Source organism: Chiloscyllium punctatum, chromosome 22 (assembly GCF_047496795.1).
Source record: "Chiloscyllium punctatum isolate Juve2018m chromosome 22, sChiPun1.3, whole genome shotgun sequence".
NCBI lineage: Eukaryota > Metazoa > Chordata > Chondrichthyes > Orectolobiformes > Hemiscylliidae > Chiloscyllium > Chiloscyllium punctatum.
The window spans coordinates 49,181,677-49,193,836 of record NC_092760.1 but is presented as its reverse complement, the minus strand read 5'-3'; the positions used below and the strand labels follow the sequence as shown (position 1 = coordinate 49,193,836).

The following is a 12,160-nucleotide window of genomic DNA, read 5'->3' as shown; positions in this document are numbered from 1 at the left end:
TTATCCTTTTTAAATTTGCCAGCACTATAATGATGCAATCGGGACTGTGAATAATTTGGCTACTCTGTTTAGTGGGGCACTTTAATAACTTTAGGTTGGAAATGCTACAGAATGGCCCAAGTCCCTCAGTAATTGATTTGAGAGACATTTAAATATAAACCCTTCATCAAACCAATTGGTCTGACATCACATGACTGTATTTTCTAACACATCTTCCCTCACCCAAGAATAATAGGGTTTACTTGTCCTCAATTTTCAGCAACCAGTCTCCACATTTAAATGATCACTATCCGCTATTTACATCACATCCAGCAAAACACTAGCACCAAGCTTATCTTCCCTTCCCTCCATTGTCAGAATTCTGCAGGAACTGTTCCTTCTGTGACATTCTCCATTCCTCCATAACTTCTCACACTCCCTTACCCTCACATTGCACCTTACCATGAATTTGCAGAAGAGTGAGACCAAGGCAAGAGTGAGACCTTCTAGAGACCAAACGGGCAACCTGTGCATGGAGTCAATGGACGTGGGTGAAGTTAAATGAATATTTCTCCTCTGTCTCACAGATAAGAAAGACACTGTGCCCAAGATTTCACTTGGCTTAGTAAGGTTCTAGAACATTTTAAGAATAATAAAAGGAAATATTAGATGTTTTAGCAGACATAAACCCCCAGGGCGTGATGGGATGTATTCCAGGCTGCTATGGAAGGCAAGGAGATTGATGGGGTAAAAACAATGACTGCAGATGCTGGAAACCAGATTCTGGATTAGTGGTGCTGGAAGAGCACAGCAGTTCAGGCAGCATCCAAGGAGCTTCGAAATCGACGTTTTGGGCAAAAGCCCTTCATCAGGAATAAAGGCAGTGAGCCTGAAGCGTGGAGAGATAAGCTAGAGGAGGGTGGGGGTGGGGAGAAAGTAGCATAGAGTACAAGGGGTGAATGGGGGAGGAGATGAAGGTGATAGGTCAGGGAGGAGAGGGTGGAGTGGATAGGTGGAAAAGAAGATAGGTAGGTAGGACAAGTCTGGACAAGTTGTGGGGACAGTTACTGAGCTGGAAGTTTAGAACTAGGGTGAGGTGGGGGAAGGGGAAATGAGGAAACTGTTGAAGTCCACATTGATGCCCTGGGGTTGAAGTATTCCAAGGCGGAAGATGAGGCGTTCTTCCTCCAGTCGTCTGGTGGTGAGGGAGCGGCAGTGAAGGAGGCCCAGGACCTCCATGTCCTCGGCAGAGTGGGAGGGGGAGTTAAAATGTTGGGCCACAGGCCGGTGTGGTTGATTGATGTGGGTGTCCCGGAGATGTTCCCTAAAGCGCTCTGCTAGGAGGCTCCCAGTCTCCCCAATGTAGAGGAGACCGCATCGGGAGCAACGGATACAATAAATGATATTAGTGGATGTGCAAGTAAAACATTGATGGATATGGAAGGCTCCTTTAGGGCCTTGGATAGAGGTGAGGGAGGAGGTGTGGGCGCAGGTTTTACAGTTCCTGCGGTGGCAGGGGAAAGTGCCAGGATGGAAGGGTGGGTTACAGGGGGGCATGGACCTGACCAGGTAGTCACGGAGGGAACGGTCTTTGCGGAAGGCGGAAAGGAGTGGAGAGGGAAATATATCCCTGGTGGTGGGGTCTTTTTGGAGGTGGCAGAAGTGTCAGCGGATGATTTGGTTTATGTGAAGGTTGGTAGGGTGGAAGGTGAGCACCAGGGGCGTTCTGTCCTTGTTACGGTTGGAGAGGTGGGGTCTGAGGGTGGAGGTGCGGGATGTAGACGAGATGCGTTGGAGGGCATCTTTAACCATGTGGGAAGGGAAATTGCGGTCTCTAAAGAAGGAGGCCATCTGGTGTGTTCTGTGGTCACACCCACTCCAGTTACAGGTTCCGCCCCCACTCCCAGCTCTACACCCATACCAGATCCTAGCTCCCAGCCCTGCCGAGTTTTCACCATCCCCCCAGACCTCCCCCTCACTGAGGACGAATGATCAGCCCTCAGCAAAGGACTCACCTTCATCCCCCTCCATGCATCAATGAATTTAATACACGCCGTGACGTTGAACAATTCTTCCACCTCCAAGCTTACTTTCACAATCAGGACTCCCGCCCACCTTCCGAGGACCCCTTCGCCCACCTCCAACACACTGCATCCACCTGAACACCCCGCGCTGGCCTATTACCTGCCCTCGACCTCTTCATTTTCAACTGCCACCAGGACATTAACCGCCTCAACCTGTCTACCCCCCTCCCCCACTCCAACCTCTCACCCTCACAATGCGCAGCCCTCCAATCCCTCTGCTCCAATCCCAACCTCACCATCAAGCCAGCGGATAAAAGGGGCACAGTGGTAGTCTGGCGCACTGACCTCTACACTGCTGAAGCCAAACGTCAACTGGAGGACACCTCTTCCTACTGCCCCCTCGACCATGACCCCACCCCCCATCACCAAACCATCATCTCCCAGACCATACAGAACCTCATCACCTCAGGGGATCTCCCACCCACAGCTTCCAACCTCATAGTCCGGGAACCTCGCACTGCCCTGTTCTACCTCCTTCCCAAGATCCACAAGCCTGACCACTTTGGCCGACCCATTGTCTCAGCATGCTCTTGCCCCACTGAACTCATCTCTACCTACCTTGACACTGTCCTATCTCCCCTAGTCCAGGAACTCCCCACACACGTTCGAGACACCACCCACGCCCTCCACCTCCTCCAAAACTTCTATTTCTCCGGCCCCCAATGCCTCATCTTCACCATGGAAATCCAATCCCTCTACACCTCCATCTGCCATGACCAGGGCCTCCAAGCCCTCAGTTTTTTCCTCTCCAGACGTCCCAAACAGTACCCTTCCACCGACACTCTCATTCATTTGGCTGAACTGGTCCTCACCCTTAACAATTTCTCCTTTGAATCCTCCCACTTCCTCCAGACCAAAGGGGTAGCCATGGGCACACATATGGGCCCCAGCTATGCCAGTCTCTTTGTTGGCTATGTAGAGCAGTTGATCTTCTGTAATTACACAGGCACCACTCCCCACCTCTTCCTTCGCTACATTGCTGACTGCATTGGCGCCATCTCGTGCTCCCACGAGGAGGTTGAGCAATTCATCAACATCACCAATACATACCACCCTGACCTTAAATTTACCTGGACCATCTCTGACACCTCCCTCCCCTTCCTGGACCTCTCCATCTCCATTAATGACGACCGACTTGACACTGACATTTTTTACAAACCCACCGACACCCACAGCTATGTGGACTTCAACAGTTTCCTCATTTCCCCTTCCCCCACCTCACCCTAGTTCTAAACTTCCAGCTCAGTAACTGTCCCCACAACTTGTCCGGACTTGTCCTACCTGCCTATCTTCTTTTCCACCTATCCACTCCACCCTCTCCTCCTTGACCTTCATCCCCTCCCCCACTCACCCATTGTACTCTATGCTACTTTCTCCCCACCCCCACCCTCCTCTAGCTTATCTCTCCACGCTTCAGGCTCACTGCCTTTATTCCTGATGAAGGGCTTTTGCCCGAAACATCGATTTCGAAGCTACTTGGATGCTGCCTGAACTGCTGTGCTCTTCCAGCACCACTAATCCAGTACCTGGATTACACCTCTTCCCACCCTACCTCTTGCAAAAATGCCATCCCGTATTCCCAATTCCTCCACCTCCGCCGGATCTGTTCCCAGGAGGACCAGTTCCACACAGAACACACCAGATGGCCTCCTTCTTTAGAGACCGCAATTTCCCTTCCCACGTGGTTAAAGATGCCCTCCAATGCATCTCGTCTACATCCTGCACCTCCGCCCTCAGACACCACCCCTCCAACCGTAACAAGGACAGAACGCCCCTGGTGCTCACCTTCCACCCTACCAACCTTCGCATAAACCAAATCATCCACCGACATTTCTGCCACCTCCAAACAGACCCTACCACCAGGGATATATTTCCCTCCCCACCCCTTTCCGCCTTCTGCAAAGACTGTTCCCTCCGTGACTACCTGGTCAGGTCCACACCCCCCCTACAACCCACCCTCCCATCCTGGCACCTTCTCCTGCCACCGCAGGAACTGTAAAACCTGTGCCCACACCTCCTCCCTCACCTCTATCCAAGGCCCTAAAGGAGCCTTCCACATCCATCAAAGTTTTACTTGCACATCCACTAATATCATTTATTGTATCCGTTGCTCCCGATGCGGTCTCCTCTACATTGGGGAGACTGGGAGCCTCCTAGCAGAGCGCTTTAGGGAACATCTCCGGGACACCCGCACCAATCAATCACACCGCCCCATGGCCCAACATTTCAACTTCCCCTCCCACTCTGCCGAGGACATGGAGGTCCTGGGCCTCCTTCACCGCCGCTTCCTCACCACCAGACACCTGGAGGAAGAACACCTCATCTTCCGCCTTGGAACACTTCAACCCCAGGGCATCAATGTGGACTTCAACAGTTTCCTCATTTCCCCTTCCCCCACCTCACCCTAGTTCTAAACTTCCAGCTCAGCACTGTCCTCATGACTTGTCCAGACTTGTCCTACCTGCCTATCTCCTTTTCCACCTATCCACTCCACCCTCTCCTCCCTGACCTATCACCTTCATCCCCTCCCCCACTCACCCATTGTACTCTATGCTACTCTCTCCCCACCCCCACCCTCCTCTAGCTTATCTCTCCACGCTTCAGGCTCACTGCCTTTATTCCTGATGAAGGGCTTTTGCCCAAAACGTCGATTTCGAAGCTCCTTGGATGCTGCCTGAACTGCTGTGCTTTTCCAGCAGCACTAATCCAAAAGGAGATTGATGGGCCCTGGCAGAAATATTTAATACTTTACTGGCCACAGGTGAAGTGCCAGATGACTGTAGGATAGCTAATATGATTCCTTTGTTCAAGAATGGCAACAGAGATAGGCCAAATATTTACAGACCAGTTTGTCTGACCTTAGTAGGAGGGAAATTATTGGACAAAATTTGAAGGACAGAATTCATCAATACTTGGAAAGGCAGGGATCGATCAGCAATAGACAGCACAGATTTGTTAGACGGATTTTCTGTCTGACTAATTTAACTTTTTTTTTGACAAAATATATTAGATGAGATTAATGCAGTTGATGTGGTTTACATGACTTCACCTAAGACCTTTGATAAGGTCCCACATGGAAGGCTGGTCCGAAAGGTAACAGCCCATGGGATCCAAGGCAAATGGATCCAAAACTGTCTTTCAAATAGGAGGCAAAGGGTGATGGTGGAGAATTCTTTTTATAATTGGAAGCTAGTGACCTGCGGTTTACCACAGGGCTCAGTGCTGGGAGTCATGATTCTGAAGAAGGTCACTGGACCGAAATATTAACTCTGATTTCTCTTCACAGATGTTGCCAAACCTGCTGAGCTTTTCCAGCACCTTCTGTTTTTGTTTCTGATTTATAGCATCTGCAGTTCTTTCGGTTTTTATTTAGAGTATAACTCAGTGCCACATTTCTTCAAGACATGCCCACCTTGAAGAAGTTCTGCTTCTCTCTCCCATGGGTTTTCTGTTTCAATTGTTTTTCTTGAGCACCAATATTAAATTCACTGTCACTCCTGATGTTTGAGTAGGAATTTGCTAAAATTCATTTCCACTGCCACATCACATTCCTCAGTGACGCCTCTGGATCAGACTTACCCCACCTGAAGTTTCATCACTCGTGCTTTGAATCCATCCAGGATCACAGGTATCTCCAAGGAGTTCTGAGCATGAATCACCGTACCCAAAACGTTTATTCTGATTTCTCATCACCTGCTGAGCTTTTCCAGCAACTTCTGTTTTTGTTTCTGGGAACATTGATGTTTGTTCAAAAAATTGGTGCTGGAAAAGCACAGCCAATCGAGGAGCAGGAGAGTCAATGTTTTGAGCATAAGCCTTCATCAGGAATGAGGGGGTGGGCCAAAGGGGCTGAGAGATAAATAGGAGGTGGTGGGGCTGGGGGGAAGGTAGTTGGAATGCCATAAGTAGATGAAGGTGGGCACGAAAGTGATAGGTCAGAGAGAAGTTTGGAGTAGATTGGTGGGAAGGAAGATGGACAGGTAAGACTGTTCAAGAGGTTGGTGCTGAGTTGGAAGGTTGGATCTGGGATAAGGTGGGAGAGGGGAAATGACGAAACTGTTGAAATCCACATTGATGTATGGATTTCACATCAATGTATGGATTTGAGAACTGAACACGATATTCCAGGTGTGATCTAACCAGGGCTCTACAGAGCTGCAGCATAACCTCACAGCTCTTAAACTCAATCCCCCTGCTAATGAAAGCTAATACACCAAATGCATTCTTGATAACATTGGGCAAAATTGAGGATTGCAGATGCTGGAGATTAGAGTCGAGGGTGTGGTGCTGTAAAAACACAGCAGGTCAGGCAGCATTCGAAGAGCAGGAGGATCGACGTTTCAGGAAAAGCCCTTCATCAGGAAAGAGCATTTCTGATGAAGGGATTTTGCCAAAAACGTTGAATCTCTTGCTCCTCAGTTGCTGCCTGACCTGCTGTGCTTTTCTAACACCACACTTCTTGATAACCTGATTGACTTGGGTGGCAACTTTGAGGGATCTATGGACATAGATCCCAAGATCCCTCTGTACCTCCACACTGCCAAGAATCCTACCTTTAATCCTGTATTCTGCATTCAAATTTGACCTTCCAAATTTAATCACTTCACACTATTCCAGGCTGAACTCCATTTGTCACTTATCAGCCCAGTTCTGCATCCTGTCAATGTCCCATTGTAACCTACAACAGCCCCCCCACATTATCTACCTCACCACCAACCTTTGTGTCATCAGCAAACTTACTAACCCACACTTCCACTTCCTCATTCCAGTCATTTATAAAATTGACAAAGAGTAGAGGTCCCAGAACTCATCCATTATCACCAAGCTACAGACTGAATACTTTCCATCTACCACCACTCTCTCTTCTATGGGCCAGCCAATTCTATATGCAGACAGCCAGATTTCCCTGTATTCCATACCTCCTTACCTTTTGAATGAGTCTACCACAGGGAACCTATTTCAAACGCCTTGCTAAAATCCACATATACCACATCCAGTGCTCTACTTTCATCAATGTGTTTTGTCACATCCTCAAAGAATTCAATAAGCTCTGTGAAACATGACCTGCCCCCTCACAAGCCATAATGACTATCTCTAATCAAATTATGATTTTCCAAGTAATCATAAATCCTGTCTCAGAATCCTCTCCAATACTTTACCCACCACAGATGAGACTTCATTTTCCACTTTTGACACTTTATAGCCTTGAGGAAACAGTACTGAGTTCAACAACTTCAGAGCATCAACACTGTCCTCCATTTTAATACTCTACCCTCACGTCTTGTTTCTGTTTTGCTGGTTTCGCTCTCAGCAGAGTTCAGCAACTTTCTCCTACTCAAAATGAACATTCACACCTACATTGCAGCTCCACCCATTCCATTACAATTCCCTTTGCGTTTGAACTGGGCACCCTTTCCACCTGTTCCACTTGCTCTTCTTTGCTCAGTATTAAAAAAAACAATTTTCACTCCCTTTTCAGTTCTGATGAAGACCTGTTGGTCAACTCTGCCTCTTTCTGGGTAAATCCAATCGGACCGATTGAATTTCTCCAGCATTTTCTGTTTTCATTGAAGGATTTTTGCAGGAGGCAAAAAAAAATCGTTTTTAAAAAAAAATCATGACTGGGGTAAGAATCCGACTGTAAAACAATAGAACGGTAATTGTGGCAATGTTCTGAACTGAGAGCGTCAATGAACTAAGGCTCAAAGCCATTGGATGGTAGGGGGGCGAGGCAGGCCGTATTTCCAATCACATTCTTTCCGCTTATTGGTAAAGGACGTCAGGAAAGTATTAAATAGGGAGCACATCGGCTGGTTGCGCATAGTGCGGTTTGCTTTTGGGGTGGACGGTGTGGCATGTTATATTAGGCATAAAAACATTAGTCATCGTTTTCAGTCGTTAAATTTAATAAATCTTCTCTTAAAGATCTGTCGATTTATTTTATCTGTCGACGTTAACATTTCATTATATTAAATTAGTATCTTTCGGCTGAAAGAACTTAAAAATATTGATTTTTATTGTTTTTCCGCAGTAATTCTAGGTGCAGTTAACTTAAGAGTCTGATTTTTTTTTCTCTCTCTTTCCATCTCTTTGTCTCCCGGTTTTTGTGAGCTCCTGCTATTGGGAGTAAAAGTGAGGGGGGGAGGTGTTAGTTCCAACCGCTGTGAGGTTATTTTTTTCCCCTGAAGTGATCATTGTAATTATATATTTTTTCCATCAATATAAATGAAAACCAAATTCTCCAACGCAGTGGACACTCTAGGGATGGGGCTGCTAATCGCACAGAATGGGATCCGCGTTCAGGATGAGGAAGACATCGAGTACAAAGCTGGAAGAGCAGACGCACCCGACCCTCAAACCAGACATAAAGCTTATCTCTGGTGCAAAGACTTTCTTCGAGGTGCTTGGAAAACCCTGTCAGAAGACGAGTTTCAAATTAGCATTATCCGGTTAGTGTCTTGTGTATCCTTTAAAGCATTATTTTCTTCGTCAGTACATTTTTTTCGGCGGGGGTGGTGGTGGTTGGGTGATTTTTTTTTTAAAAATGGAGTGGTCTTGAATCTGAATTTCATGACGGGGGAAAAAAGGTAACAAAAAAAAATAAAACGAATTGATTAAAGATGGAGGCGACACGACATCTTCCGGACAGGGCGCAAAATCCCCTTTGAGCGGCAGTATAATCCAAACGCGAGTATTTTAATATGCACTGTTATCACTTTCAAACGGACCTGTCGCCGTGAAAAGAAACACTTAAGAAAATAAATATTGTGGTTGCAATGGCTTTAAGTAACTTCATGGCAACACGTTCCGCTTAATGTTTCATCTTTTAAATGTTAATAGAAATTAGTAAATGTATTGTTGGGCGTAAAGCTTTGTATTATTTAAAATCTCTAGCAGTCTAAATATTAAGTGGAATGGAGGTTTAAAAAGAATTTGGAATTAATTAAACGCGGATTTACCAAGGAAGAGACTTGAGGTGAATTTGATCCCGCATTGTCCCCACCCAGTCCAATCCATCACGCTTAAAATGCACTTTGACTTGTAAATAATCGATGGATATTAATTTGATCAAATCGAAATACTTGTTTGGAAATTGAAAATGCGTCTGTTTAGTGCAATTCGAAATACAAGTGATGTGGGATTATTTTTTTCACTAATTGGTAGTTAATAGTTCCACACCTTTGCGGTGTAAGATGATTTTACCAAGCAAGAATTTAGGATGTAAGTAAAATAACTATTACGTAAAATTCTTGTTATATTTGCAACAAGTAAACATTTAACAAATGTGTTAGCCTGTTTGCAGGGGCACAGACATAGGAACAGACTATTCAACTCCTGGGACTTGTTCTGCTTCTCAACTAGATCATGGCTGATCTGCAAATCTGTATTTTGCCATCTTTATTCTATGTCCCTTGATACACTTATCAAAGTACAAGTTGTGTCGCACTCTGGAAAGCTCCAAGTTCCAGTATTCACATCAACTTTGAAGGTTCCAGATTTCTGCTTTTGTGTAAAAATTTACAGATGTCGTTGTATGATCCCACATCTGGTATTAAGTATGTTTTGGCGAGCTGAAGGAGTAGTTCTTTATATCTGCCCTATGAAAAATCTTTTTGACCTGTGAATACCCCAACATATGAGTCCTCTCTGTCAAAAAGCACCATGATTATGAAATCTATCCTTATAATTTAACTGCCCAAACTGTAGTAATTGTTTTTGCTATGTGACTTTAAAACCGTCACTACTCTGATATTTAGAAATGCTTACTATTCACTTTTGAAACTTAACTGGTGTCATTATGGAGCATAAGTCAATATACATTGTAGCAAAATGAAAAACTAGGACTAAAATGTTGAATTGCTCAAAATGGGTGGCTCAGGCTCTTTGGTAATTTGAAAACATCATAATTGGTTATGTATGTTGCAAAGCATCAATTGTCAATGCATGCTTCATACTGCCAAGTTTGCAGATTTTAAGAAAAAAGCACCAATAATTTTTCACCAGTTTGTTCTTTGTTTTGGTAGCAAGGGCTTTCCAGTTCACTTGCTGAAGCTCAAAGTATGAGTTCTATTTAGAAGGCCAGAAACAATGTTTGAACATTGTTACAGTTCAGTATTTCTTCATGTACTTTCCTTGCAATCACAATAGAGAGAGCTTCTGTAAGAATGCCAAGTCTCCTCTGAATTGATACCTGCATCTTATGGTGCAGTGCCATCAATTGCTTCTGAATTTTGGTAAAATACTATGGGGATACCAATTACGTTCTCAATTAAAATAGACCATTCCACGATATAAATACAAATATCAGTCCATTCTATCCATATTTGCAACAAAGATTATATGTAGAATCAGTAAACATTTAAAACAGTACAGACTTAAACTCCTAAGAGGTACAGTTAGTAAGTTTGCAGGTGACACCAAAATTGAAGGTGTGGGGGACAGCGAAGAAGGTTACCTTAGATTACAACAGGATCTTGACCAGATGGGCCAATGGGCTGAGAAGTAGCAGATGGGGTTTAATTTAGATAAATGGGAGGTGCTGCATTTTGGGAAAACAAATCTTAGCAGGACTTATACACTTAATGGTAAGGTCCTTGGGAGTGTTGCTGAACAAAGAGACCTCGGAGTGCAGGTTCATAGCTCCTTGAAAGTGGAGTCTCAGGTGGGTAGGATAGTGAAGAAGGCGTTTGGTATGGTTTCTTTTATTGATCAGATTATTGAGTATGGGAGTTGGGACATCATGTTGAGGCTGTACAGGTCATTGGTTAGGCCACATTTGGAATATTGCATGCAGTTCTGGTCTCCTTCCTATCGGAAAGATGTTGTGAAACTCGAAAGGGTTTACAAGAATGTTGCCAGTGTTGGAGGATTTGAGCTATAAGGCGAGGCTGAACAGGCTGGGGTTATTTTCCCTGGAGTGTCGGAGGCTGAGGGGTGACCTTATAGAGGTTTACAAAATTGAGGGGCATGGATAGAATAAATAGGCAAAGTCTTTTCCCTGGGTTCAGTACTAGAGGGCATAGGTTTAGGGTGAGAGGGGAAAGATGTCAGATCTAAGGGGCAACTTAGGTTGCAACATTTAAAAGGCATTTGGATGGGTATATGAATAGCTCCTTGAAAGTGGTGTCTCAGGTGGGTAGGATAGTGAAGAAGGCGTTTGGTATGGTTTCTTTTATTGATCAGATTATTGAGTATGGGAGTTGGGACATCATGTTGAGGCTGTACAGGTCATTGGTTAGGGTTTGGAGGGATATGGGTCAGGTGTTGGCAGGTGGGACTAGATTGGGTTGGGATATCTGGTCGGCATGGATGGGTTGGACCGAAGGGTCGGTTTCTGTGCTGTACATCTGTGACTCAAACTATTTGAGTCCTGAACCATCCTAGTTCTTTTGAGACTTTGCATGTAACATGCCACACAGCACTCTCCTCTGAGCTTTTGCATATGACATAAGCAGTGGGAACAAGCAGACCACCTGGCTATTCCCTTATCATTTATGTCTGTGAATGTTGATGTTTAAGGTGATGTGCTATGCAGTTGAATTCTTCTCGGCGGGAAGTGACATTGAGATTAGTTTCTAACACTGAAATACACAAGGTAAGAAGAGTATTCTGTCTCATGGGGTCCATTTGCTTTATACAGCTGCCAACATGTAAGGCTGCATCATTTCCAATTTTTGTGTATTGACCACCTTTTTCTTGGAATAAGTTTCCTTGATAGTTCAACAAACTGAGAAATTTTGCATTTCTTTTTGGACTAGTACCAAATGTCCAAATCTAATTCCAAAGGAATTGTCTTTCAGTTCTCATAAGAATGGTTATTTTCACATGTTCCTTCCATTCAGGCTAAATTACAATTGATTTAAATGTAGCAATATTATCCTGTGCAAAAAGGAGCAAAGAATCAACTACCCAATTGTTATCCTTATCATACTATTGGAAAAGAATTTGGAAAGTATCATGAAGGATAACAGGGGAGCACATTGAGCATAAAATATCTGGAGGATCAGCATGGCTTCAGGAAAGAATGTCCTGTGTGCCATGTTGCCACTGAGAAGGCCACAAGGTACAGAGGGAACAGGTAGTTGATGCTATTTGCC

The 12,160-nt window shown here is 44.9% G+C and overlaps 1 protein-coding gene across 1 annotated transcript in view; it reads left to right on the top strand.

The window, feature by feature from the left end:
• The first annotated feature begins 7,882 nt into the window (after window positions 1-7,882).
• Window positions 7,883-12,160, top strand: part of chka (choline kinase alpha) — a 62,401-nt gene continuing 58,123 nt past the window's right edge. The window contains exon 1 of the mRNA XM_072592249.1: window positions 7,883-8,512. Coding sequence (XP_072448350.1) covers window positions 8,289-8,512 — 224 coding nt within the window. The 5' untranslated portion in view covers window positions 7,883-8,288. The remainder of the gene's footprint in view (window positions 8,513-12,160) is intronic.